The sequence below is a fragment of the Trichoderma gamsii genome (assembly GCF_001481775.2).
Source record: "Trichoderma gamsii strain T6085 chromosome Unknown Scaffold_44.2, whole genome shotgun sequence".
Taxonomy (NCBI): domain Eukaryota; kingdom Fungi; phylum Ascomycota; class Sordariomycetes; order Hypocreales; family Hypocreaceae; genus Trichoderma; species Trichoderma gamsii.
In genome coordinates, this window is record NW_020171381.1 from 233,396 (window position 1) to 257,255 (window position 23,860).

The window sequence follows — 23,860 nt, forward strand, 5'->3', positions numbered from 1 at the left end:
CGTAAAGACAGGTAACAGCCAAAACTGCCCTCTTCGAAGCTTGGAATTGGCCAAACTCGGAGGCGCTTGTTTCTTTCACAATGCCTGTCATTCCGCTGGGTGAATCTATCCCCCAGGATACTGCTCATGTGCGTTGCTTCTAGCCTTTACAAGTCTTATATCGCTGCGTTGATGAGACGAGCTACTGACGCAGCACCTACAATTATAGGCAGTCAGTGTCTCGCTACCCACGTGGGAAGCCAACATCGGCTATGAAGAAGGCCAAGATTGGGTGACGAGCCGCATGGTCACGGGATACCCTCGGTGAGTGACGTCGATCAAGATTATGCTTGTTCACTAGCTCTGACCTTTTCCAGATTCTTCATCCACAAGAGCATTGATACCTTTGCTCGAGACGTTGCAGCTACTTTCGGCCGACCTGGCCAGCAGGCCATGCTTTTTGCCACAGCCAGTGCTGCTCGAAGATGTCTCGAATTCATGCGCCAGCGCGTGTCTGAGCAAAGCTCGGAGCAACTCTCTGTAGTTGACCTTGCTTTGGACACGTCCAAGGATATTTCTCCGCTGCTGAAGCAGCTGTCACCCACCATCTCTGGTGTCATCTTCCCGCGGGAGTCTTTCCCGGTAGCAAAGCAGTATTGGCAGCACACTGGCGATGGCGTTTCAAGTCGACGAGCTGAGTTTTCTCATGAACTTTTCAAGCATGGGCAGCTTGTTGCACTCAAAGAGCAGCGGTCACATACACCCCCTGAGAAACCAATCCGAGGCCCCAAGCGATATTCGCGTACAGCCGCTGCCGGTGGAACTCACATTAACGTTTCAGAAGCCAAGACTGTTGCATCATCCTCTGAGATTCCCGAGGAAGCAAATGAGAGCTTTCGGTTCCTTGAGGAGCGCTTCGGCAGAAACCTGGACCTCACTCAAGTGGCCAAGGCAAGATCAGCCATCCGCAGGAGAATTGCAGGCTCTCTCTCTGGCGAGGCTGATATGAACGATGAAGCAAAGTCGGATGCCAAATCAAACAGTCGTGGCATGGAGTCTCTCGACGAGACGGATGTTCTGCTATATCCTTGCGGCATGAACGCCATTTTCAACGCTCATCGTGCCCTCCTAGCCACCCTAGGTTCATACAAGAGTATAAGTTTTGGGTTTCCTTACGTCGACACACTCAAAATCATCCAAAAATTTGGGCCTGGCTGTGTCTTCTATGGCCATGCATCGTCAGAGGAACTCGACGACCTAGAGCGCCTTTTGAAAGATGGACAGCGCTTCCTGGCGCTTTTTGTTGAGTTCCCAGGAAACCCACTACTTACTTGCCCAGATCTCAAACGCATTCGCAAGCTAGCTGACGAATTCAACTTTGCCGTCGTCGTCGATGAGACAATAGGCACATTTGCAAACGTCAATGTTCTTCAGTATGCCGATATTGTCGTCAGCAGCCTTACAAAGATCTTTTCGGGCGGCTCCAACGTTATGGGTGGGTGTAGCGTCCTGAACCCAGAAGGCAGACACTACCATCCGCTCAAGAAAGCCTTCGAGGAACAGATTTACGAAAACACGTACTGGCCCGAGGATATTCTTTTTATGGAGAGGAACAGTCGGGACTATGCCAACAGAGTGAAACGCATCAACACCAATTCCGAAGCGATATGCGAGATTTTACGAGCTAATTATACTGTCAAGAACGTGTACTATCCCAAGTATAATCCTTCAAAGCCTAATTACGAGTCGGTCCGCCTTCCTGATGGTGGCTATGGAGGCTTGCTCTCGATCGTATTCAACCTCCCGGGGCAGGCTCAAGAATTCTTTGATCACATGGACACTGCAAAGGGGCCAAGCTTGGGAACCAATTTCACCCTCTGCTCTCCCTATGTCTTGTTAGCACACTACCAGGAATTGGATTGGGCGGCTCAGTATGGTGTAGATCCGGATCTTGTTCGCGTCAGCGTAGGGCTAGAAGAGACCGAAGAGCTTCTGCAGCTCTTCCAAAAGGCTCTGGCAGCGGCTGAGGCCGTAAACGATGCTCACGTAGAGATGGAACAAGCTTTGCTCGATACTGCCTATTGACAATAATACTGAAGATCTTAATGTAGCGAATGAAGGCATTAATACAGATGATAGTGATACAAGATGGCATACGAAGCAGAAATGTGCTATGTTCGTTGAATTCCATGTGAAGCTACATAGAAGTCATGTATATTTAGCAAATTCCAAGTGCCAGGTTAGAAAGAATTACACAAAAATATATATAATTAAAACATTAATAATTTTGTATGATTATTCATACACCACATATTAAGAGTATTTGTAGTTAAATGCATATTTGCTGGTATCACAGGACCGCAGAGGTCAATATTTCATAAAAAGACTAGAAAATCTCATGTTCATCAGTTCCATCTCTTACATAACGCTGCATTCAGACCGTGTATAGCCTGGTCCAAACTCTTCTATCCCCCGTTCTATTTCATTAGCGCGTTGTTTCTCCTTTACCTCCTTCATAAAATATTTTTTCATAAATTTTTCTAATTCCGCATCAAGGTTGTCTATACAATGTTAGAAGCGCCATTTAGAAGTTTACAAGGAGGCTCCTCTTACCAATGGAAGCATTCATGACAACGGGAGCTCGACACAAGGGACAGCTCTCCTCTTTGCGTCGCTGGATCTTGATAATACAGCGAATGCAGAAAACGTGTTGACAGTCTAAGCGAACTGGTTGATACGCCAGGGAATAGCATATCGGGCAAAGATAATCATTAATTTGGGGTATAATGGACACTAGCTCATCGGAAATACGAGCGCACACTGCTTTGGAAATATGGTCGGACAATATTCTTCGGGAGTTAATTGCTGCTGGCAAAGCACGAGAGACGCCCAGCGCCGTCCGCTTATCAAATTCTATGCATAATGTTAGCTATGAGCTTGGGGAGACAAGACTTGGAAGGGGCAACCGCGTATGGTTCATACTCTTCAAGATTTTGGAGATTGCTAATACGTTTAATTCTTGGAACTGTAAGTGTTTTAAGAGATCCAGATTTAATTCGAGGAATTTCGAGAAGGCGGTTCGACTTTCTGGGAGTTTAAATGAGCTAACAAGCTCTTGTTTCTTGACCTCTCCCTGGAACCACTGCAACTGCTTGAGAGCTTTCTGGCTGGAACGAGCCCCATGTTCACGCTCGTGTGTTGCAAAAAAGATCTCTGCATCCAGATATAGTTCGAATATACGCCTCCAGCGGTCGATATCACTCTTAGAGAAGCGGGTCGGCCGTGATACTTGCGATACTTGCTTCCCAAGCTCTTTGACTTCTTCTTGTAAGTGATTCTGCTCAGTGGTTTGTAAGGCGTCCAGATTGCTGACATCGCTTAGAAGCATGTCAAAGAAGACGCTGTCGAATACAAGAGGCACTTCTATTCTTTCAAGACGTTCCTCATCATGGTGGCTTGCCTCTGTTTGTGGTGCTGCGGTTGTTGTCGTGTCCGTCGCGTTGTCCGCTCCTTTATCCGCTGTGTTGTTCGTTGCGTTGTCCGTGGTATTGTCTTTTGGGGTATTGTCTGTCGCCTTGTCTGTCGCCTTGTCTGTCGTCTTGAAGCGTGAGATATTTGCCAACGCAGATTCCTTTTCATCATCAGAGTGGCTAACTGCTGAACCCGAGGAGATTTTCTCAAAAAATTGACGAGTGGTCGGCGTCAAAGAGGCGTCAACGATATTGCCATCGTGCAAATGAATGAATACAGTCAGCTTTGGCCGGACGAGCGTAGAATTCGAGGAGGCTGGACAACGTTAGGAATACTATCCACGACCATGCTCTCGAGAGCAAACTAGGTTCTAAATGTCAAAAAGAACAGCATACCGTTAAGACTATAATTCAAAGCAACTGGAGAGTCCGTATTAGAGTCAAGAAGCGCTTTCAACGTCTCAGCATCAAGGCCCAGCTCTTGAAGTTCTCGTTGAACTTTTTTGAGGCATTTCTTGAGCTGGCCATACGGGATCGCTTGAGCGACCCAGTGAGGCGGGAAGCCTATAAGACGATAAGCGACTGTAAGCGGCTTAAGAGGCAGATATGACTGCTCTCGAGTTATTGGAGGAATTGTAGCGACGAATCCATACCTTGACTTGCCAAGGACTGCTTGAAATCATGGCCGAATTTCATGGCATCTGTTAATTATCATGGACATGTCACTGACGATCAAGGGCTGTCACGCCTACCTTTTCAAAGTTGAAAGAAGTTTGGCGCTACCAATGGAGTATAATCATCCTGTCGCCAGACTAAAGTGGAGAAAAAAAGCAATAGCGGTAGAATTTTTGCAGGGCCGCGAAGGTACCCTCAGGAACTCGACATGTGAGGGGCCAATTATGTGGAGGCGATATGAGATAGTTCCTGAAATCCTTTGTACTTGCTGTAATGGTACACAGAAGAAGAAAGAATAAAATGAACAGCATACCAGCAGAAACTAGCAAATCGCGGCGATTTTTCAAGCGGTCTAGTACCACTCCTAATCCATTCAAACGTAGTCAGGTAAAAACTTTCCAAAATTTTTCTTTCCAGCGCCTATCTCTGGTGTTGGCGTTGGCACGTGTAGTCTTCAGGCACATGTCACGCCCCAGTTTATTTGGACCAGCTGCTAGGACGCTAGCAGCAGTTGCTCGGCATCCGGCTGCCGATTTGGCCTGAAGTAAACAAACGCTATCATGTCACCGCAATGAGAGCAGCTCAACGTTATAATTCCACTACAATATCATAGTTTGGATATGGCTCCCATGCGAGCTGCTGATTTCTGTTTCAACAGTGACGAGGATGAGCTGCCGACATTGAATACCCTTCTTACTCGCTCTCCAAACCACCCAGCGCCTAAATGTTCGCAGCCAAGATTAACACCCAGCCTGGAGAACAGCCGTACAATCACAGTTAACTCGAGGGCGCGACGTAAAGCCTCGGACATACAAACACCCGAAATCGAAGTCATCGACTTAATATCAGACTCAGAAGACACAACACCTAAACGCGCCACCCCAACAGTAATTGGAAAAGACGGACGGAAAAAATGGGACTCGCCTCTAGAACAGGCCGATGATGGTGTCGTTGACGAGGAGACGGCGCCTCGGCGCAAAAGCAGCCTTATGAATCCTCGGAAGCCTGGAAAGAGTGAATATGGCCTCCAGTCACGTCTCAAGGAAAAGAGCAGTGACTGCCTAGCTTCGAGACAGGAGTCGACAAAATCAGTAAGAGGTCCTCGAGGGCCCTTGGAACCGTCTCACGAATCCCTATTCACCACCAACAAAGCCGGATCGAAAATGGAATTTTCGAATTCTCCTGATTCTGCGCAGAGATTATCTCGACCTCGATCTCGATCTCTCACAAAGGAAGAATCATCTGACACTGATGAAGAGCCCTTAGCACGACACCCTCGTAATCGGCGTCTGCGCCGACTTCAGACAGTGGGATCGGACTCTCAGCGACCACTTTTTGACGACAAAAGTCGTCGAGATATAATTCGTCCCTTTTCATACCTTCAGCTGGATTTTGAAGAATCACTAGGAAGAGCTAGGTTACGAAATCTTCCTGTCGCCTCTCCTAGAAGAGACAAACAAAAGGACCCGATATTACCTGATGAGTCTCATATCAAGATTCTACGAGAGCTAGACTTTGACATTGCTGAAGGTCTGGAGTCTGATGATGATGACCTGCGTGAGCCGCAAATGCCACCTAAGTCTACTGCTATTCAGTCCAGCGTTTCAAAAACGGGCTCTCCCAAAAAACAGTACAAGAAGTCATTTGATGCAAAAAAAGACCAGCTTGCAACAGATTTTCTCCGGCAACTTGACGCTCGAATCACAGATGGCAAGATTGGAGAATTGACCGAATCAACGGGGGGAGTCAAGATTGTGTGGAGTAAGACTCTCAAGACAACAGCCGGCCGAGCAAACTGGAAGCGAGAGACGGTGAGCTCTAAGCAAATCAAGGACGGCGTCAGTGTGGAGGTGAAACAGTATCGGCACCATTCATCGATTGAGCTTGCCGAGAAGGTTATCGATGACGAGCAGCGCTTGCTCAATGTCATAGCGCATGAGTTTTGCCATTTGGCCAATTTCATGATCAATAGCATCAAAGATAACCCTCATGGGAAAGAGTTCAAAGTCTGGGCCGCAAAGTGTTCCAAAATGTTTGGCTCACTGGGCATCAAGGTTACCACCAAACACACGTATGAGATTGACTTCAAATACGTGTGGACGTGCACGGCATGCGGTTGCGAGTACAAACGCCACTCCAAAAGCATCGACCTCATGAGACATCGATGTGGTAGTTGCAAAGCTGTACTTGAGCAGACCAAACCAGCACCGCGGCAAGCTTCGACCGCTGGCAAGTTGAGCGACTACCAGCTGTTTGTCAAAGAGCAAATGAAAACCATTCGAAACGAGAACCCAGGCAGCCAGCAAAAGGACGTTATGAAGATGATTGCAGATAAATGGGCCAAGGCCAAAACTAGTACGAATTAACAGCTCGATCACGCTACCATGTGTTTATTTTTGGAATAGGGTCGCTGGATAAACTAATTGTTGATATATTGTTGATACATTATTGATAGAGACTTTTTTCTGTAATAATCATAAATGATTAGCGTTTTGTCATGGTAGCGAATCTTATACTTTGTATGAGCTGTTCCTTTTTATGCATGCTTGAAAGCACTGGTGAGAGTGTAAGCTGCATGTCACTACCAGATCAGTGGGCATTGCAGCTCTCCCTCTTCATCTCTTCTTACAATTGACGCAGTGCTCGGTGGAAGAGAGAAAAGCAACGGAAGAAAAGGAAGAGACAAAAGATATTGAAGGAAAATAAAAAGGCTATGGCTCATAGGCTAGCTGACAATTCCGCAGCCATTTTCTCACCATCCGTTGCCCGCATTGCCGCCTCTACTGCCCGCGACTGGTCCTACGTCGATGCCTGGCTTGCGTCCAAATCGCCAGCCTGGAAAACTGCATTGCCGCCCTTTGAGCGAAACCAGGACACCCTCAAGGCGCTTCTTGCTCTTGTGTCCTTGAATGAGGCGGCCGATGACCAACGCCGTCTTCTTGCCCGCGTGGATGCGGTAGCTCTACAGGGCCTGACCGCCGCTCAAAACAAGGCGGAATTGGCCACTTCTTCCACCGGGGGCGCTCTTACAAAGGGCCATTTGCTCGACGCAATAGAGCACAGCCTGCCCAAAGATGGGGCCAGCGCTCTGGATGCCCTCACCACAGTGGCTTCGGAGGCTGCCACCGCCAGCCCTGATCCCGATCACCTGGGCAGCCTGATGCTTCGCCTCCAGGGCACGATTTACGTAGCTGAGCAGACGGCAGCCCGAGTCGATGCCTTTGAGCGCCATATCCGGCGAGAGGCCGAGGCAGCGGAGGAGCTGCTCCATACGTTGCAGGGCGAGTGCTATAAGCCGCCGTCGGATTTGGCCAAGCAAAACCTGGATGTGCAACGAAGGATAAAGACTGTGTCTGCGCAGCTGCCTGATCTCCATGACCGCGTTACGTCTCTTGGAGCATCTGTTGTGACGCCTTATTTAACCATTGGAGATGTGATTGAATTGGAGCAGCGATACCATGCTCTGTTGTTTCACATGAAGGAGCTCAGTGAGCACATTGCTGCTCTGTCGCAAGAGTGAGTCCAGTAGTCAAATCAGATGTCATTGAACTATTCGTAAGCTAACGCAGCCACCTGCAGTTTATGACATTCTTAACGATAGAGTGATATGGTCGTGGAAGCTGGTAGCGTTTGATACCTATGAATACCTGAAATGGGGACTGAATTCTCATAATGAAAAATGACTCAGAAGTCATGGACTTCGCTATCGAAAAATTCGCTGGCGCACCTCCTTCCATTCTCTTTACAAATTATCCTCGTGGTATCTACTGGTTTCGACGGGACTTTCCTGACACGGCGCCCCCTAGTCTCCCAAATTGCCTTCCAAGTCCTGATTTTTTGACGGGTGGTGGGGATATTACCGGAGCCTGATCTTTCGTTGGCACAGGCGGTCCAGAAGGCCCTGCTCGAAGGTTGTCTCTGTTTTTACCCTCCGGCGATGCTTCTCCTATGCGGAAGTCACCGACCCCAACCGAGAACGTGTCTTCAATCTCAACACTATGTCGTTGACTTCTTCTCGCCCTCTCTTGGACGCTGCGAAATTTTTCCAGAAGCTCCACCCATCGTATTGCCCCGTCTTCTCGGCCTTTCAGTCTGTTTGGTCGGTCATAATTTGACGACGTCGGCGCACCTGCTACACTGTATTCATTATTCTCATTAGCCTTGAATGACACTTGTGGAGATTTCCTCGAATATCCAGAATCTGCATCAGTCTTACCTTCGTGGGGCGATTTGCAGGTAACCTATTGAGCTGACACTGTTGAGTCGATTTTTTAATGCAGCAAACGCAGATGACTGCGGCAAAAGCATGAGAATCCCATACATGCATTTGTAGAGGAACGGGTATTTCTCAGGCTCTAGCAGTTGCAGACGCAGATCTAGTTTTTCCTCTTGTTAGCTGGATAATCGCAAGTTTTAAACATCTCATAATAAAATTGGGCTGGAGTAAAGACTTGCATGTAAAGACGGGCGATTCAATGAGCTGAACAAGCTTGTCGACTTGAATCAGCATGTTGACAGTCATGTCTAATTCTCCACTATTCAAGCGTAAGTGTCCAGTCCATAAGGGTTCCGTCAAGGGATCTCACAAAATTTGTAATAGATTGTATGCCTGCTCATAAGCCTGGGAAAGAAGGCACAGAGAGAACGTTGCAACTGCGTTGTAGCACCATGACCTGAACAGAGCCACAAATAAAGTCTGACCATCCTGTATATTTCGTCAGTTGATGATATTCACTCATCTGAAGGCTTGAATATCAGGGAGAAGCAAGAAGGAGATTGACGATGGACATAGCTTTCATACCTTTGTTTCTAAATTTCTCAGCCGCTTGCGGACTTCTGCTAATTGAGGTGCAGTAATCAAGTTGTTATTCAGATTTTGCACCATTATGCTAGCAAATTCAACATCTTCTTCTTTTTCTATGCAATCGGCCAGCGTTCGGTATATGCGCTCTGGGCTGAGGCTGATGCAGAGCTGTCGAATGATGAGGTTACCTCGAGTTTCCAATAATTTACGGTCTGTAGAAAATAGTTGCAGTAAGTTGATCATGAAGCTGGCGAAGTAATCGTCTTCACTATTGCGAGAAATTTGAGACAGCAATTGTAAATCTCTAGTGACGACAGCATCTGAAGGGTCTGAGAGGGTCTTCAGAAGCGCTGGAAAGGTGCCGTCGTTGAAGGCCAATACCTTGCGTGGGGCCTTTCTGTGCAGCATGATGAGCCAAGTTAGGGCGGCCACACGTGTAGCTTCGTGGTCGTTTAAGAAAAGCAAGGTAAGCGAATTGACAGCAGCAGTATAGTCGAGGTTGGTTTGAATTTGGGTTGCATCAGACGTGGCGATTGCAGTGGAAGACACTCGGCCACTTCCCGGTGTTGAGCTACGGATTTCGATATCCCTGGAATTGGATAGCGATGTCCGACCGACGCTGCTGCTATCCTGCTTTTCTTGTGACAACGACAGCCGAACGTTCGATGCTGCTGCCTGCGTTACATTGACATCGGATTCATCTGACAAAGATACCACATAGTCCATGAGACAAGTGTTGACTCTGGTCGCCGCAAGGCGAATAGTCTCCTTGGTACTGGCCATTGCTGGGAGCATATGAGCCAAGATCTTGGGTGTGAATGGCAGCACTTCTTCAGGGCAGATATCGAGAAATTCAACAATCCATCTGAGCGATTCGAGTAGGCAGTCCTCCTCTTGACAATAGTCAGTATATAGCGTTATACGGGAAGGATGTGAATTAGGAAGGAGGAAACAAACCCAAGGGGGAATCAAGAGTAGCTGTAAGAATATCCAGAATTTCTTTGTAGTTGATTTCCACATCCTGGCCAGGGATCCAGTCCTCTTCCAGGCTATCCTCGTCATCGTCATTTAGGGCATCAGAATCGAGTTCATCTCCTTCATCCAGTTGGAGGCGACCACCCGCACTATCCATAGATTCTTGACGCTTCCTTTTACCGCCTTCTTTGAATCTCTTATTCTCAACCAGTCCTCTTTTGACGTGGGAGATTCTTTTGATTTCGTTGAGAAACTTGTCAAGGCAGGTTTGTGTAGCCACACGAACATCGACATTTTGGTCGCTAAGGAACTTGAGGATCCCACCAAGGAATTCTGGGAGATAAGTTACCAACTCTAGATCTGGGATTGAGTCTAGAAGTGTAATCCAGCCAACGAGAAACTGTCGAGTGAATGGGTTGATGACGTGAATTCGTTCTTTGAGTAGTGGGATAAAGCGTTGTAATGAAAAGGCTGTAGGTAAGTTTTGCTGATGCTCATCCGTAGCTGTATTATCTCCGACGCTCGAAGAAGTTTCCAAGACTGAAATGTAGGACGCAGCAGACTCGGATACAATATCCTTTATAAGTCGATCCAAGAGCTCGGCTCCGTTTTTGACAGACAATTCTGAATCCGCCCCAAGCTATAAGAAAGTCCATCGGTCAACCAGTCATTCTCAAGCTTCATCTATTGTTGGAAAGGCAGCGAAGAAGCATACTTTACATAGCTGATCGAATATACTGTTAAAATAAGTCAGTATCTCGCCCTTAGCTACTTTAGCTATATTATACATCGCCTCGCATGCATAGTATCGGACTCGCGCATCCTGATCAGTGAAGCAGGCAAGTACAGGAGGAACAATGTTTACAAGATAGTCAGGAAGCGCCTATAAGAAGGGTGGTCAGCAGCAGTACCATCAAGCATCAAAATCTTGACCAGTGCAAAGCTCAGGTCGAGTAGAAGACGGCACAGTTGGCACACAAAACAAGAGGTAAGACTGAAAATCAAGCGTTCAATATATCCTCCTGCAGCTGGCACAGAAGCCGGCACAAAAAAGCTGGACATACCGTGCCAAGCGCGATCGCTGCTGCGGCCAGGCCAATCAAGCCTCCATTTCGAGCATGTGGTTGATGAACCGCGTAAGCATAATCATTACACAACTGGTCAAGGATATCTTTAATGCGCTCGAACGATCCGGAAGCAACAAGGTCTCGTATTATCTTCTCAAGTCTAGAGTATATAACGAGAGTAAGCGACATGTATGGGAGCAGTGCAACAGTTGGGCAGGACCTGTGCCATACTCGAGTGCCCCAACTTTACGCTTGTCATATAGCTTGTCGTTCAGCGCCCGCTGAATATTTGTATCCATCTTTCTAGGCGTTTCATGCTTGATTCAGCAGGAGAGGATGTGCGATAGTCGGCGCTTTGGTCGAAGGCGGCGGATGGCGGTCGTAAGCTGGAATCAGAGTTGCATAGGATATATCTGGGCCATTGCATGTGTGTGCATGTTGCAGGTAGGTAGCTCGCAGGCGGGAGACCAAAACAAGCTTAGAGGGGTGCTACAGTGCTGCTAGGTGAACTCCGCAGATGCATGACGGAATTAGGTAAGGTGCATTCCACGAAATCAAGGTGCACGATCACACTTCATAAAACATTTACAGCACGATCCATCTAGATTGCATTCCGCGTATTGCTACATCAGTTATTCAATCATCAAGATTGTAAGAATATAGATACAGTGGCTAAAGCATATAATAGGTAGTACCTTGGATTTAACTTTTTTTTTTGTATTGTTCCTTGTTATATATACTAGATGTGGTCACCAAAAGTTACATACACAGTAGACTTAAAAGCATACAATGACTCCCAACGCATCGGAGCTCGATCCTCTGTCAACGGCTTCTCTCTCGCTTCTTGGCTTGTCATGAGATCATGAACTTTCAAATATCAGTGCCATGTTCATTATTATTTTGTTCAAAGCTCATTCGCTTTTTAATTCTTCTTGGCCATGGTGTTCAGGGCGCTGCCGTTCTTGAACCACTCAATCTGTGCCTCGTTGAAAGTCTGCTGCAGCTTGACTTCGAAAGGCTTGCCGTCCTTGGGGTGAACAGTCATGATGAGAGGCTTTCCAACGGCAAGCTGGGTGCACGGAATATCAACCTATTTATCTTATTAGTACTCACAGTTTGATTTACAGAAAGGAAAATACTGTAATGAAAGAGGGATCGGAAGCTTACTTTGTCATCAGGCTTGATCTTGTCATAGTCAGCGGGGTCAGCAAAGGTCAGGGGAAGCATGCCCTGCTTCTTCAAGTTGGTCTCGTGAATACGAGCGAAGCTTCGGGTGATGATGGCCAGGCCACCCAGGTGACGAGGCTCCAGAGCGGCATGCTCACGAGAGCTACCCTCGCCGTAATTCCAGTCACCAACGACAACCCACTTGATACCCTTCTTCTTGTAGTCGCGAGCAACTGCGGGAACAGCATCCCATTCACCAGTGGTGATGTTCTTGACCTTGTTGGCCTCATCGTTGGCCTCGTTAATAGCACCAATCAACATGTTGTTGGAGATGTTATCAAGGTGGCCACGGTACTTCAGCCAGGGGCCAGCCATGGAGATGTGGTCAGTGGTGGTCTTGCCCTTGGCCTTGATCAGGATAGGCACGTCCTTGGCATCCTTGCCATCCCAGGGCTGGAAGGGCTCCAGGACCTGGAGACGATCAGATGTGGGGCTGACCTGCACGGTAACGGAAGCACGCTCCTTGGGCGGGGCCTGGTAGGTGTCCCGGCCCGCATCATAGCCCTTGGCAGGGAGGCCGTCGCCAGTGGGGGGCTTGAGCAAGAACTCCTTGCCATCCTTGCCGACAAGCTTATCGGTAAGGGGGTTGAAGTGCAGAGAGCCCGCAATGGAGAGAGCGACAACCAGGTCGGGGGAGGTGACGAAAGAGTGGGTGGCAGGGTTGCCGTCGTTACGTCCGGTAAAATTTCGGTTGTACGAAGAGAGAATGGAGTTGGCTTCACCCTTCTTCACATCCCGACGATCCCACTGACCAATACAAGGACCGCAAGCATTGGCAAGGACAAGGCCGCCGAATTCCTCAAAGGTCTGGAGCTGACCATCGCGCTCAATAGTTGCGCGGATCTGCTCAGAGCCAGGAGTAACGGTGAAAACAGCCTTGGCCTTCAAGCCGTGGTCGAGAGCATCACGAGCGATAGAGGCGGCGCGGGACATGTCTTCGTAGGATGAGTTGGTGCAAGAGCCAATCAGACCAACCTTGAGCTCTTCGGGCCAGTTGTTGTCCTTGACAGCCTGGCTAAACTTGGAAATAGGAGTGGCCAGATCAGGAGTGAATGGGCCGTTGATGTGAGGCTCAAGTTCAGACAGGTTGATCTCGATAAGCTGATCGTACTCGGCACCCTGATCCTCGCGAAGCTCGGTAGCATAAGCGCGAGCGAAGTCTCCGATATCCTTGCGCTTAGTAGCGGCAAGGTAGTCGTACATACGATCGTTGAAGGGGAACAGGGAGGTGGTGGCACCAATCTCGGCACCCATGTTGCAGATCGTACCCATGCCAGTGGCTGAGATGCCCTCGACACCGGGGCCGTGGTACTCAACAATAGACCCAGTACCGCCCTTGACAGTTAAGATGTCAGCGACCTTGAGAATGATGTCTATAAGATTCTCATGTTAGCAAACAAGGACCTCTGAATTCATAAAAAAAATTGCAAAATTCTTATGAATATCACTCACCCTTTGGCGAAGTCCATCCCGACAGCTGGCCGGTCAGCTTGACACCGAGGACATTGGGGGCCTTCAGCTCCCAAGGCAGGTTGGCCATGACGTCAACAGCGTCAGCACCACCCACACCGATAGCAGCCATACCAAGACCACCGCCGTTGGGAGTGTGCGAATCAGTACCAATGAGAAGACCACCGGGGAAGGCATAGTTCTCAAGCAGAATCTGGTGGATAATACCAGAGCCAGGACGCCAGAAACCGATGTTGTACTTGGCACAAGCAGAAGACAAGAAATCGTAAACCTCCTTGTTGATGCCAACGGCTCGCTCAAGATCCTTGGCACCACCAACTTGGGCCTCAATCAGATGATCACAGTGGACGGTGGTGGGGTTGGCAACGGCATCCATGCCAGCGGACATGAACTGCAAGATAGCCATCTGGGCAGTAGCATCCTGGCAAGCAACGCGGTCAGGGCGCAGCTTGAGGTAAGACTTGCCTCTCTCAATGTCTTGGCCGTGAGGGTCGTCCAAGTGAGAGTAGAGAATCTTCTCGGCATAGGTCAAAGGTCGGTTGAGGCGGGCACGGACGATGGAGAGGTTCTCGGACATCTTCTTGTAGTTGATGAAGTTGTTCTCCTCCCAGTTGTTCTGGCGGACCTGTGAGCACGAGGCAAGTCAGCACGGCTAGTTCCAAGCTACAAAACTCCAGAAAGACGCTCAGAGAGGCTCTCCAGAGTGCATGGGGAGTCCAATGACCTTTCTGTCGAGGGCAGAATCAGAGACGGTAGCCAGACGGCGGACGCTGCTGGCCGCGCCACCGGCGGCGCGGCTCCGAGCAATACTGCCCAGAACCTGTCTGGAAGCAAGCATGATGCAGACTCGGCCAATTGAGGAGTCTATAGACTGCAGTCAATCAGAAAAGTGTTGATGCTGGCGAGCAGCAGAAATCTGTCGTCAAAACCAGAAAATGCCTTGGAGGGGGGAATGTTATAAAGACACTAAAGTGGAGAGCGGAATTTGCCTGGGTGGGGAGAGGTGTTTTTCGGCTCGTGCTGCGGCCAGTCGTTTGGCCTCTGCGAGAGAAAAGATGGGACCCTCAGCCGGGATAGCAGGGCAATGACAGAATGTGCGTCTTAGAGCTGGCATGGCCCTACCCTCGCTGGCCACTCACAGGCCGTGTAAAAGCAATCCCTTGGCCCGCGCCGTCGCTTGTGCCGAGCTAAACCTCCCCTCCTCCAGCCGAGCTTGACCTGCGCCGGGGGTGGATGATTTTTTTTTTCTCTTCATTTCTGCTCGTGCAGGCCATTACCCCATACATGAGCTGGTGTTACAGCATACGCGTTAGCATGTAGCAGGGCGAGTCTCGCTGATCCCTAATACTGCAAGCCCACTTGGCACCTGCTGAAGTAGGTAGGTAGGTAGGTAGGTAGCCTTGAGGTTCTAAAAATGGGTAGACAAATGCTATTGAAAGCTTACAAGTACATACCTACTTGTACATAGGCAGTAGTAGTTAGTAGATGATTATCTGTGCTTTTGCCGCACTCACAAATAGCACACAGAGGCTGCGTGTTTTAATGAGCCATTGGTGTTGCAGCGCTAAACATGTAAGCGTGTAAGTGCACCACCATTGGAGCCAACCTGCATGCCGCCGTAGCTGCCGGGCGTGATGCCCCCGAAACCACGGCTCAAGGCATGTGACGTCGCAGATGTAAGCTCGTGCATTGCATGGACGCCAATAGTTACATCAACTAGGTGGCTGGATGGGTCGGCAGATCTTCAGTGGCCACATACAAGCAGAGCCAGGCAAGGCTCAAGCAACGATTGCTGCATCGCGGCTCTTCTCAGTTTCGCGGACCACGCAAACGTCTATTGCATTGCGCAAAGACGTAGCCTTGCGGCTGAGTGCCTCGGCACGAGACAGCGGAAGCATCGGTCGCCGGCGTCTGAGCTCGTTTTTGCGAACTTCTCGGTAATAGTTCTCGGAGCCCGAACTGGCGTTAAAGAACGGAGCTCGGTCCCTAGCGCCATTACCGGAGAGGCTTTGGCAGCACGAGGTCCTGGCTCCGCACCTACTTTACCTTAATTTCCAGCGAGGTGCGAAATACGGAGAAGCAATACCCGTACTACCCCGGCTAGCAGAGATCTACTAATCAACTACGCTGCCTGCAAAGGTAAGGTATTTATATGTGTATACAGTAGATGGAGAATTTCAGTAAACGCGGGACATTGGCAGCCATAACAGTACTATATACATATATATACGAGTATGCTCTTGTAAAACTGAACGGCTACAAAGTCCGACAAAAGTAAGTTTAATGTGATATATACTGGAACACAGCTGACACTTCACTCCCCGCATACTCCTGTCTTAGCAACAGATCCTGTATAGGTTGCAGCTGAGAGTTGACAAAATGATTCCAAGTGCTTGTATCACCATACAACATAGCAGGGGCCTTGATGAACTGTCGGCCATCGGGCTTGCACCTTTTGCATTTGAATGTATCGTGAGTGTCGCTAGTTGTATCAGGCCGATATTGAAAGAGCTCTCGAAGGCTGTCGAGGGAGAAGTGGCGCTCCACGTCCTCAGCAGAGTCCACCACGCACGAAGATAAACTTTGCTTGTGAGATTGCCTTTGAAAAATCTTCTCTTCGATAGTGCCCGTGGCAATGAAGCGGTAAACGAAGCAATCTTTCTTCTGACCATCTCGCCAAACTCGTGCCAGAGCTTGCTGGTCGGCCGCGGGATTCCAATCGGGATCAAAGAGGACAAGTCGGTTTGCGCCAATGAGATTTATGCCACAGCCACCTGCCTTGCTGCTCAACAAAAAAATAAACTCATCTCCGTTTGGATCATTAAAACGATCAACTAGTTTTTGCCGTTTGTTCACATTCATTGTTCCGTCAAGGCGTAGACACCCATAGTGGCGATCTCTGCAGAGACGTTCAAAGAGATCTAGTGTTGACGTGTAATTGCTGATGAGCACAATCTTGTCGTTTGTGTCTTCTCGAATTTTGGCCAGCATTCGATCGAGCACCTGCATCTTTCCCGAATACCAGGGCTTGATGTCTCGGTCCCTCCCCCGACTTTCTTTAGGGACATAGTCGTCTGGAAAGCATTTCTCCGAGCCGGGCAAGTCATCCGCAAGGTTTAGAAGATCGGGATGATTGCATAGTTTTTTGAGAATGTTGATGGCTTTGAGAGGCTGGCTGCCCTTGCCACGGAGAAGAGCTTGGATGTCTGGACTCGTGATAAAATAATTGTAGAGATCGAGCTGGAATGGGGCCAGATTGCAAAAAACTACATGTTCGTATTTGACCGGGAGATACTTGGAAAGGATGTCGTTTGTTCGTCGGATGAGGAATTTGTTGACAACGCCAAGTAACTCAGATGTGCACTCATCTCCGCGCCTGCGATCCTGTTCTGACGCGTCGGCATCTCGCCCACGCAAAATGGGTATTTCAAATCGTTTCCGAAACTCCAATCGCGACCCAAGAAGGTCTGGGTTGGCAAAACTGGTCAAAGCAAAGTATTCCGTAAGGTCGTTTTGGATGGGCGTGCCAGTGAGAATAACTCGTCTAGATACATTAAGGTCGTTCAAAGCATTAAATGTGTTGCTGTCCGCATTTTTCAAACGGTGCCCCTCGTCGCAAAAGAGAAGGCCAATCTTGGTGTGCTTGAGCTCTTCAACATTAAGCCGTAGAGTCTCATATGAGACAATAATGACTGGTCGTGTGACGGATCGGCCAGAAGCAATTGCCCACTGACGGAGCTGACGTTTCAACTCTTCCTTTGGCGCTTTCCCATCAATGGCAAATGGATTGATAGCGTTAGGACCAAGCCATTTTGTCAACTCATTTGCCCAATTTTTTACCAGACTTGCCGGACACACAACGATAGCTTTCTGGATGGTGGATTTACCGGCCATAGGAGATTGCTTTAACAGCGTCCACATGAGAGCAATGCACTGGAGCGTTTTCCCCAGCCCCATCTCGTCAGCCATAATGCATCCCTGAGCCTTCTCATCGACGAGCCCTGTGACACATTTGTACATAAATTTGACTCCCTCAATTTGATGTGGGCGAAGACATTTGGCAATCTTGGGGTCAATCACAACTGGAACTTTGGGAAGATCTGTTTCCACTTGTTTCTGAATTCCAAGAATCTCGGCCAGACTTTTGTGCACGATCGGGGCATCAAGCTTCGAGGGTTCCACCTCCTTTGGTACCACATTTTCCTGGGTTATATCAGGCTTCGCATCAACTGTCGGATCGTAAAGAACAATCGCAAATTCGCCCGATGGGTCATGCAGAGGCCTGGGGACAAATAAGGCTCCACGTCGGAGCCCAAGAGTCGGCGGAGGCCTTGATGAACCATAGTCGCTCTGGGTTTTGTCTTTCAGAGGAATAGAGAAAGCTTTTCTGAAGACGACATTTTTATCTTTCACTTGAAAGACTGGAAATTTTGGCAGTGAAGGCGTTTGAAAGCCATTGCCGTCATATGACGTGTCGATGCTTGCTCCTTCGTTCTCATCGGCTCCTCTGTAGTCTACTTTTCTCTTTTTCCGGATAGGTCGATCTGACGCGGGTGCTGCATTCGCCGGCGCAGGGCATTTGAATGGCTTACGAAGCGTATCAAGATTTTGAGATTTTGAAGCCGGAGGGTTCGACCTGCCGGGATTTTTGTCCTTCAGCGTTTGGTGGGATGGTGCACTGGAAAATGTAAATATAGACTCATCCTTGGCCTGCCAAACTTGGCCCAGAGCCACTTACATTACTTTCATGTCGAAATAGTACAATATTCACACGCTCGCTGGCTAAAAGGACGACGGCGTTTCCGATTGTCGATGCAACAGATACGATATGAATGGGACAGCGCGTTCCTTCTTGGAATGCCGCAGTTAACGCGCGAAAACAAGACGCGTCCTCACGTGATTAGGTGTATCCAAAACACTCGTGTACTGCGGTATTCCAACATGTGAGACTGTAAATAATTCCGCCTGTTGGTCATCTGTCTAATTTTATTAGAAAATCGCATGTGCCGGCAGGATCTTAATACGGTAGTATCAGTATCAGTAAAATGGTAGAGTCTGTTTGGGCCATACCCTCGTGCTGGTGCATGTTCTGTTTTCAATGTCCTCAGTGTCCTCAAAATTTCAAGCAGATGATACGTAATGGAATCGAGATTACAAAGCGCATGGTTACATTTTGGTACTCGAGTAAGTATTTACATGCCAAGCATATACTGATCTTAGGTATGCATTTAGGTGCGAGAATATACATATATGTCCAATGTGAAGCGCCCATGAACAAGAAGACAGAGGCTCGGAAGATATGTACATGGAGAGAGCTACCTGGATGCTGAAGGGTAAGACAGATTAGTAGCCAATGCATCGAACGTGGAAGCGGTAGACAGGCGAATGTGCGACCGTCAGAAGCAGACAGAAAGGAATTCGAACAAGGCATCAAGCCTCTGACAATAATCCTGCATGCCCATTGCTCATGCTCATTTCGCTCATGATCCATTCATATACCGCCCACTGAATGGCATTGACAAGAAATGCCCTCACACTGCAGATAGATAGACCTCGGAAGAAAGGACGAATCCCGCCTTCTCTATAAGTGTCCCTAGCAATGTGCCATGCTCCGCCTCTCTTCTTACTCGCGATACCACGATGCGCAAGAACTGATGCAGGATACTGCTGTGTTTGAAGCCGCGACTTGATGACGTCGAGAGGGAAGACGCTGGCCCAAGTGGCAATCCCTGCAATGCCACCACACAACAACACCTTTGATGTCTCTCGCCGCCCAGAAGCGGTGTCACCGTCGCGTTTTGCTGTTGCTGCAGCAGGCCAATAGCGATGAGCCAATTCATATGTCCAAAAATAAAAGCCGTAGCCGATGCTGTCCCGCAGCGCCGTGACGACCCCGCCATGGTAGAGACCCTTCACGCCGTCGGTACGCAGTGTCTGCTTGAATATCGTCCAGCTGGATGTGGCAGGGGTTGACATCTGCGCTCGACACTTGATTAACTCAGTGGGAGCGCTGACAACCCATACGGCAAGGCCACCCATGGCTCCCGCAGTCCAAGTAACCCATCCGGCATCTCGTGTCGAGGCCGCATCCTTGAGCATTGCCTCCGACCGGTTGTATGACACGAAGAGCAGCGCATTCAAAGCCCCATAGCCAAAAATTGGCGCGGCAGTGCCTTTCATAAAGGCCACAGAGCTCTGGCCATATAGCTTTCCGATGGCATGCCCTGTAGTTTGCTGGCGCACTTTCTCAATATCCAGAGGATTGCCCACCACAATTCCAACTGCTCCGCTGAGATAGCCCGCCCAGAAGTCGGCCGACATGGCGAGAATCACAGACCAAGTCAGATCCTACCAGCGCGATAATAGAGGATATAATCTCTGGAGCATACGGCTGCATATTGATACTAGATAAGTACTAGGAAACAACCCATGCAAACCTGCCGAGTACCTAGGGCTTGCACTACTTTTTTACTAAGAGACCTCGCTCTTACGTGTATAGCTTAAATCAGCCAGCCGAGCTTTTGCTTCCTGTGTATCTTGGAGATTAAGTTTTGATATAAAGCCAAATTGCTGAAATTCAAGAAAGAACTGTATTTATATCATCATGTCCGACATGTAATCACATCAAACTCTTGGTGTCTTGTAGCTGCCACCCGTCCTTGGTCTGCTTGACTTTGCCCTCCTGCTCCAGTTTGGCCAGCATCTGTACAACCCCCCCACAGGCCGCCTGATGTAAATCTTCACGCACGTCCTTGTATACCGTTTTAACTATAGCCATTGCCGTCCAAGGTTCACTGCTACTGGAAGCATTGCCTGCCCTCATTGCTCGCAAAACTTCTTCTTCTCGTTGACGGCGATGCTCTATGTATTCGTTGATTTTCTCCACGCCATTCTCAACCACAGGTCCATGGCCTGGGTAGACCCGCCCAGAAAAGAGCGTCTTCATTTTAACCAGGCTCCGGAGGTACGTTGCCAAGTCCTCAAACACGGCAGTGCCCTGGCCAAGCACATTGTCGCCCGCAAAGATTGCATCTTCTTCGGTAAGCGTGAGCGCCATGTGATCCTTTGTGTGACCCGGAGTGTGATGAGCCGTCAAGGTTGCACCCTCAGTTGTGAAACTGTCGCCATCTTGAATAGCCAAGTGCTCAGCTTCCGGACTGTTCTTGTAAATCTTTACTTCGGGGAATGCATTCACAAGATCTGTAATGCCTCCAGTATGATCGTGGTGCCAGTGTGTTATTACTGCCGCCTTCACCGTCGCATTCTCTTGCGCGAGCGTTTCTTTGAGCGACTGTATCCAGCTTGGGCGGCCCTCTCCTGTATCAATCAAGATGCGAAAATGGCCTGTGCCCAGCAAGTAAGTATTAGTGCCCTGCAGCGTGAATTTGCCCGGGTTGCCACCCAAGATCCTGATGCAGCGCGGGCTTAGACGCTGTACCGTAGGAAGGGCTATAAGTGTAACAGACATGATGCGTTTAACTGTTGGTGCTTTTTTTTTCTTACAGGGCCGACAAGAGAAGTTACTTGCAATGTATCAAAACATCAAAGCGGCGCCCGATATACAACTAATTCCTTTGGGTGTAGCTCAGAGGCTTGTTCGTTTGAAGTTGTGCTACGGCAGAGATGTTACGTGATCCGGGCCGAGGTTTAGGATTTGGCCTGACGCTTTGTATTCTGTTCTGGAACAAAGGAGGGCGAACACTTGCGTTGATGATTGGATTAAACTTACACGCTAGTCCATCATCGACGAAATACCAATCATTATAACGGGCAATCCAGTTATTAAACCGAAACCCCTCCCAATCGTGAAATTATTATTAGCTACCTCAGGTCAATGTACATGTGCATGGACTCCGTATCATTGGGGGTTATTGCGCTAAGCGGAACACCTACGCATACCTGCTCACCTATAGACCCTTCCGTCATAGCCAGGTCTCTATGCTATGGAGAAACAAGGCTACAGGTGCTGGCGCTAGGCAGCTGGCTGCCACGTTATTCGCCAGACAGCCATTGAGTAAGGCTGCATTGCGTACCTAAGCTACCTTATGCACTACGCTATCGACTTCCAGCTTCCAACCTTCAACCACCGTCTCGCAACTGTAGCTACACCCATAAAGTTGCACTTCTCAACGTCTCCTGTGAAACGTCAACCATAACGACAAATACCTCCTCGCAGATCTCCCTTGTTCACCACTCACTCCGCCGGGCTGAGATTCCACACACTGCACACCCCACCCTTACCACGGGCCGTGGACGACCATCGACAGCGGTACTGTCTCTTCAAATATGAGCAACGACAGCATCTCGGATTTTCTCGCGGAGCAACGAGACGCAGCTCCGGAGGAGCTTCAGCCGCTCATTCTCAACTTCGAAGACTTCTGGGAACGCAAACTATGGCACCAGCTCACAGATGCCCTCGTGGAATTCTTCAACGACGATGGCAGTGCCCCCCAACGCCTCGCCTTCTATAACGTCTTCATCCTGAAGTTTGCTGATAAGATCAACAAACTGAAATTGGTAATGCTGGCACTCAAAGCTGCGACACAATGCAAGGGTTCGTCTTTGACTCTCTGTGGATCTTGAATTGCCTTTCGGCTGCTAATTGTCCCAAACAGACGATCGCGATCGCTTAGCATTCCTGCAGTCGGTAGTCAAGAAGGTGGACACGGAGGATTCTCAAGATGCGCTGGTGTTTGCCTCTGTTGCAGTTGCTAGGGTGAAGCTAAGTCTCAATGAGCTGGAAGACGCAAAACATGATCTCGACGCTTCAGAGAAAATCCTGGATTCCTTCGACTCTGTTGAGTCTGTCGTCCATGCCGCTTTCTACGACGCCAGCGCCAATTATTACAAGGTAAGCTTTCTTGCTGAATCCACAAAATTCGTCCGAGTTACGGTCACTGATAGCGTTTTCTGTTAGCTCAAAATGGACTTTGCAAATTATTACCGGACCGCCCTACTTTACCTTGCCTGCATCGATCTATCCACCCTTTCTGACGAGGAACGACATCAAAGAGCTTATTTCCTGAGCGTGGCCGCCCTAGTATCCACGAGCATTTATAACTTTGGCGAGCTGCTGCTGCATCCCATCCTGGATACTCTGGGCCGGAGCAAGAGTGATGCTTGGCTGCGTGATCTTCTTTTTGCTTACAATCGAGGAGACCTTGCTGCCTATGATGTTCTGTCAGACAACATTGCGTCGAATAAGCTCTTAAACGAAAATTCGGATAGTCTTCGACAGAAAATTTACCTGGCAGCCTTGACGGAAGCCGTCTTTCGCAGACCACCCCATGACCGGACCATGACCTTTGCGACCATTTCCCAGGAGACCAAGGTTCAGCCGCAGGAGATTGAGCATCTGGTGATGAAGGCTTTGAGCCTGGGCCTCCTTCGCGGAACGATAGATCAAGTAGGCCAAATTGCGCACATTACCTGGGTGCAGCCGAAGGTGCTTGATATGAAGCAGATCGAGAGCATGCGCCAACGATTGCTCGAGTGGGACTCGAATGTCAATCAGTTAGGAAACTGGATTGAAGCTGCTGGTCATGATGTCTGGGCCGCCTAAGCGCGGCCAAAGCATGAGCATAGAGAAGAGTCACTTATCCTAGAGGTGCTATCGGAGAGGCTGTATAGTACCTATTCCACGAATGCACACAAAAAAAAATTTGGGCTCTTAATGAACTCGCTGGACTTTCATCATTAGTATTATTGATATGTCTAATCGCAATTTCGAAACCAGATCTTTATGATGATTATAACAAAAGGACTCTAGCATAAGTTCCCAAGAGCTGCGCGTGAAATCATGTCCCGTATGATTCCTTTATGCCTTAGAGATGGGACTAAGAGTATTCGTCATACCAATTAGCCAGGCCGGCCACCACATACACCAGATGACAATTGGCGTATACATCCCCCATACGTTCCAACCCAAACTCGCTGCTCTCAAGACTTCCGTCAGAGTAACGCCACTAGTCCACGCTGTCGTTGATATAACAATTGGTGGCGAGGTTAATATCAACAATACTGCAGAAATGCCTCTGGTAGCTACGCTATTGGTTGGTCGAATGAAGGTGAGAGGGCTTGCTAGAAGTCCGACAAGGAAAGCAAGAGAGAAATTGAGTGTGCTGAGGGTCGCAAGGGATACACCTAAAATCAACAGCGAGAAAGACTTGGTAAGCTGAAAGTATTGCGTGCTT

At 48.8% G+C, this 23,860-nt stretch overlaps 7 protein-coding genes across 7 annotated transcripts; 3 read left to right on the forward strand and 4 right to left on the reverse strand.

Moving 5' to 3' along the window:
- Nucleotides 1–80: 80 nt before the first annotated feature.
- Nucleotides 81–2,064, forward strand: TGAM01_v209316 (cystathionine gamma-synthase; the record flags this gene model as incomplete). The annotated part of the gene is made up of 3 exons (XM_018801878.1): nt 81–128; nt 209–303; nt 357–2,064. 3 exons carry the CDS (start codon nt 81–83, stop codon nt 2,062–2,064), a joined length of 1,851 nt encoding a protein of 616 aa, XP_018664703.1.
- A 333-nt stretch (nt 2,065–2,397) lies between these two features.
- Nucleotides 2,398–4,145, reverse strand: TGAM01_v209317 (hypothetical protein; the record flags this gene model as incomplete). Its single annotated transcript, XM_024550531.1, has 5 exons — nt 2,398–2,540; nt 2,593–2,892; nt 2,962–3,765; nt 3,846–4,013; nt 4,103–4,145. 5 exons carry the CDS (start codon nt 4,143–4,145, stop codon nt 2,398–2,400), a joined length of 1,458 nt encoding a protein of 485 aa, XP_024404738.1.
- Nucleotides 4,146–4,744: 599 nt separating this feature from the next.
- On the forward strand, nt 4,745–6,490 carry TGAM01_v209318 (hypothetical protein; the record flags this gene model as incomplete). The annotated part of the gene is made up of 1 exon (XM_018801876.2): nt 4,745–6,490. One exon carries the CDS (start codon nt 4,745–4,747, stop codon nt 6,488–6,490), a length of 1,746 nt encoding a protein of 581 aa, XP_018664701.2.
- A 1,738-nt stretch (nt 6,491–8,228) lies between these two features.
- TGAM01_v209319 (DNA repair and recombination protein RAD54 and RAD54-like protein) lies at nt 8,229–11,269 on the reverse strand (the record flags this gene model as incomplete). Its single annotated transcript, XM_024550532.1, has 9 exons — nt 8,229–8,253; nt 8,341–8,500; nt 8,544–8,659; nt 8,711–8,829; nt 8,926–9,821; nt 9,886–10,543; nt 10,619–10,786; nt 10,968–11,130; nt 11,202–11,269. 9 exons carry the CDS (start codon nt 11,267–11,269, stop codon nt 8,229–8,231), a joined length of 2,373 nt encoding a protein of 790 aa, XP_024404739.1.
- Nucleotides 11,270–11,892: 623 nt separating this feature from the next.
- Nucleotides 11,893–14,505, reverse strand: TGAM01_v209320 (aconitate hydratase; the record flags this gene model as incomplete). Its single annotated transcript, XM_018801874.1, has 4 exons — nt 11,893–12,060; nt 12,138–13,570; nt 13,650–14,292; nt 14,392–14,505. 4 exons carry the CDS (start codon nt 14,503–14,505, stop codon nt 11,893–11,895), a joined length of 2,358 nt encoding a protein of 785 aa, XP_018664699.1.
- A 1,442-nt stretch (nt 14,506–15,947) lies between these two features.
- On the reverse strand, nt 15,948–18,416 carry TGAM01_v209321 (DNA repair protein rhp54; the record flags this gene model as incomplete). Its single annotated transcript, XM_018801873.1, has 2 exons — nt 15,948–18,345; nt 18,406–18,416. 2 exons carry the CDS (start codon nt 18,414–18,416, stop codon nt 15,948–15,950), a joined length of 2,409 nt encoding a protein of 802 aa, XP_018664698.1.
- Nucleotides 18,417–21,953: 3,537 nt separating this feature from the next.
- TGAM01_v209322 (26S proteasome regulatory subunit N9) lies at nt 21,954–23,229 on the forward strand (the record flags this gene model as incomplete). Its single annotated transcript, XM_018801870.1, has 3 exons — nt 21,954–22,221; nt 22,283–22,518; nt 22,585–23,229. 3 exons carry the CDS (start codon nt 21,954–21,956, stop codon nt 23,227–23,229), a joined length of 1,149 nt encoding a protein of 382 aa, XP_018664695.1.
- Between the last annotated feature and the right edge of the window lie 631 nt (nt 23,230–23,860).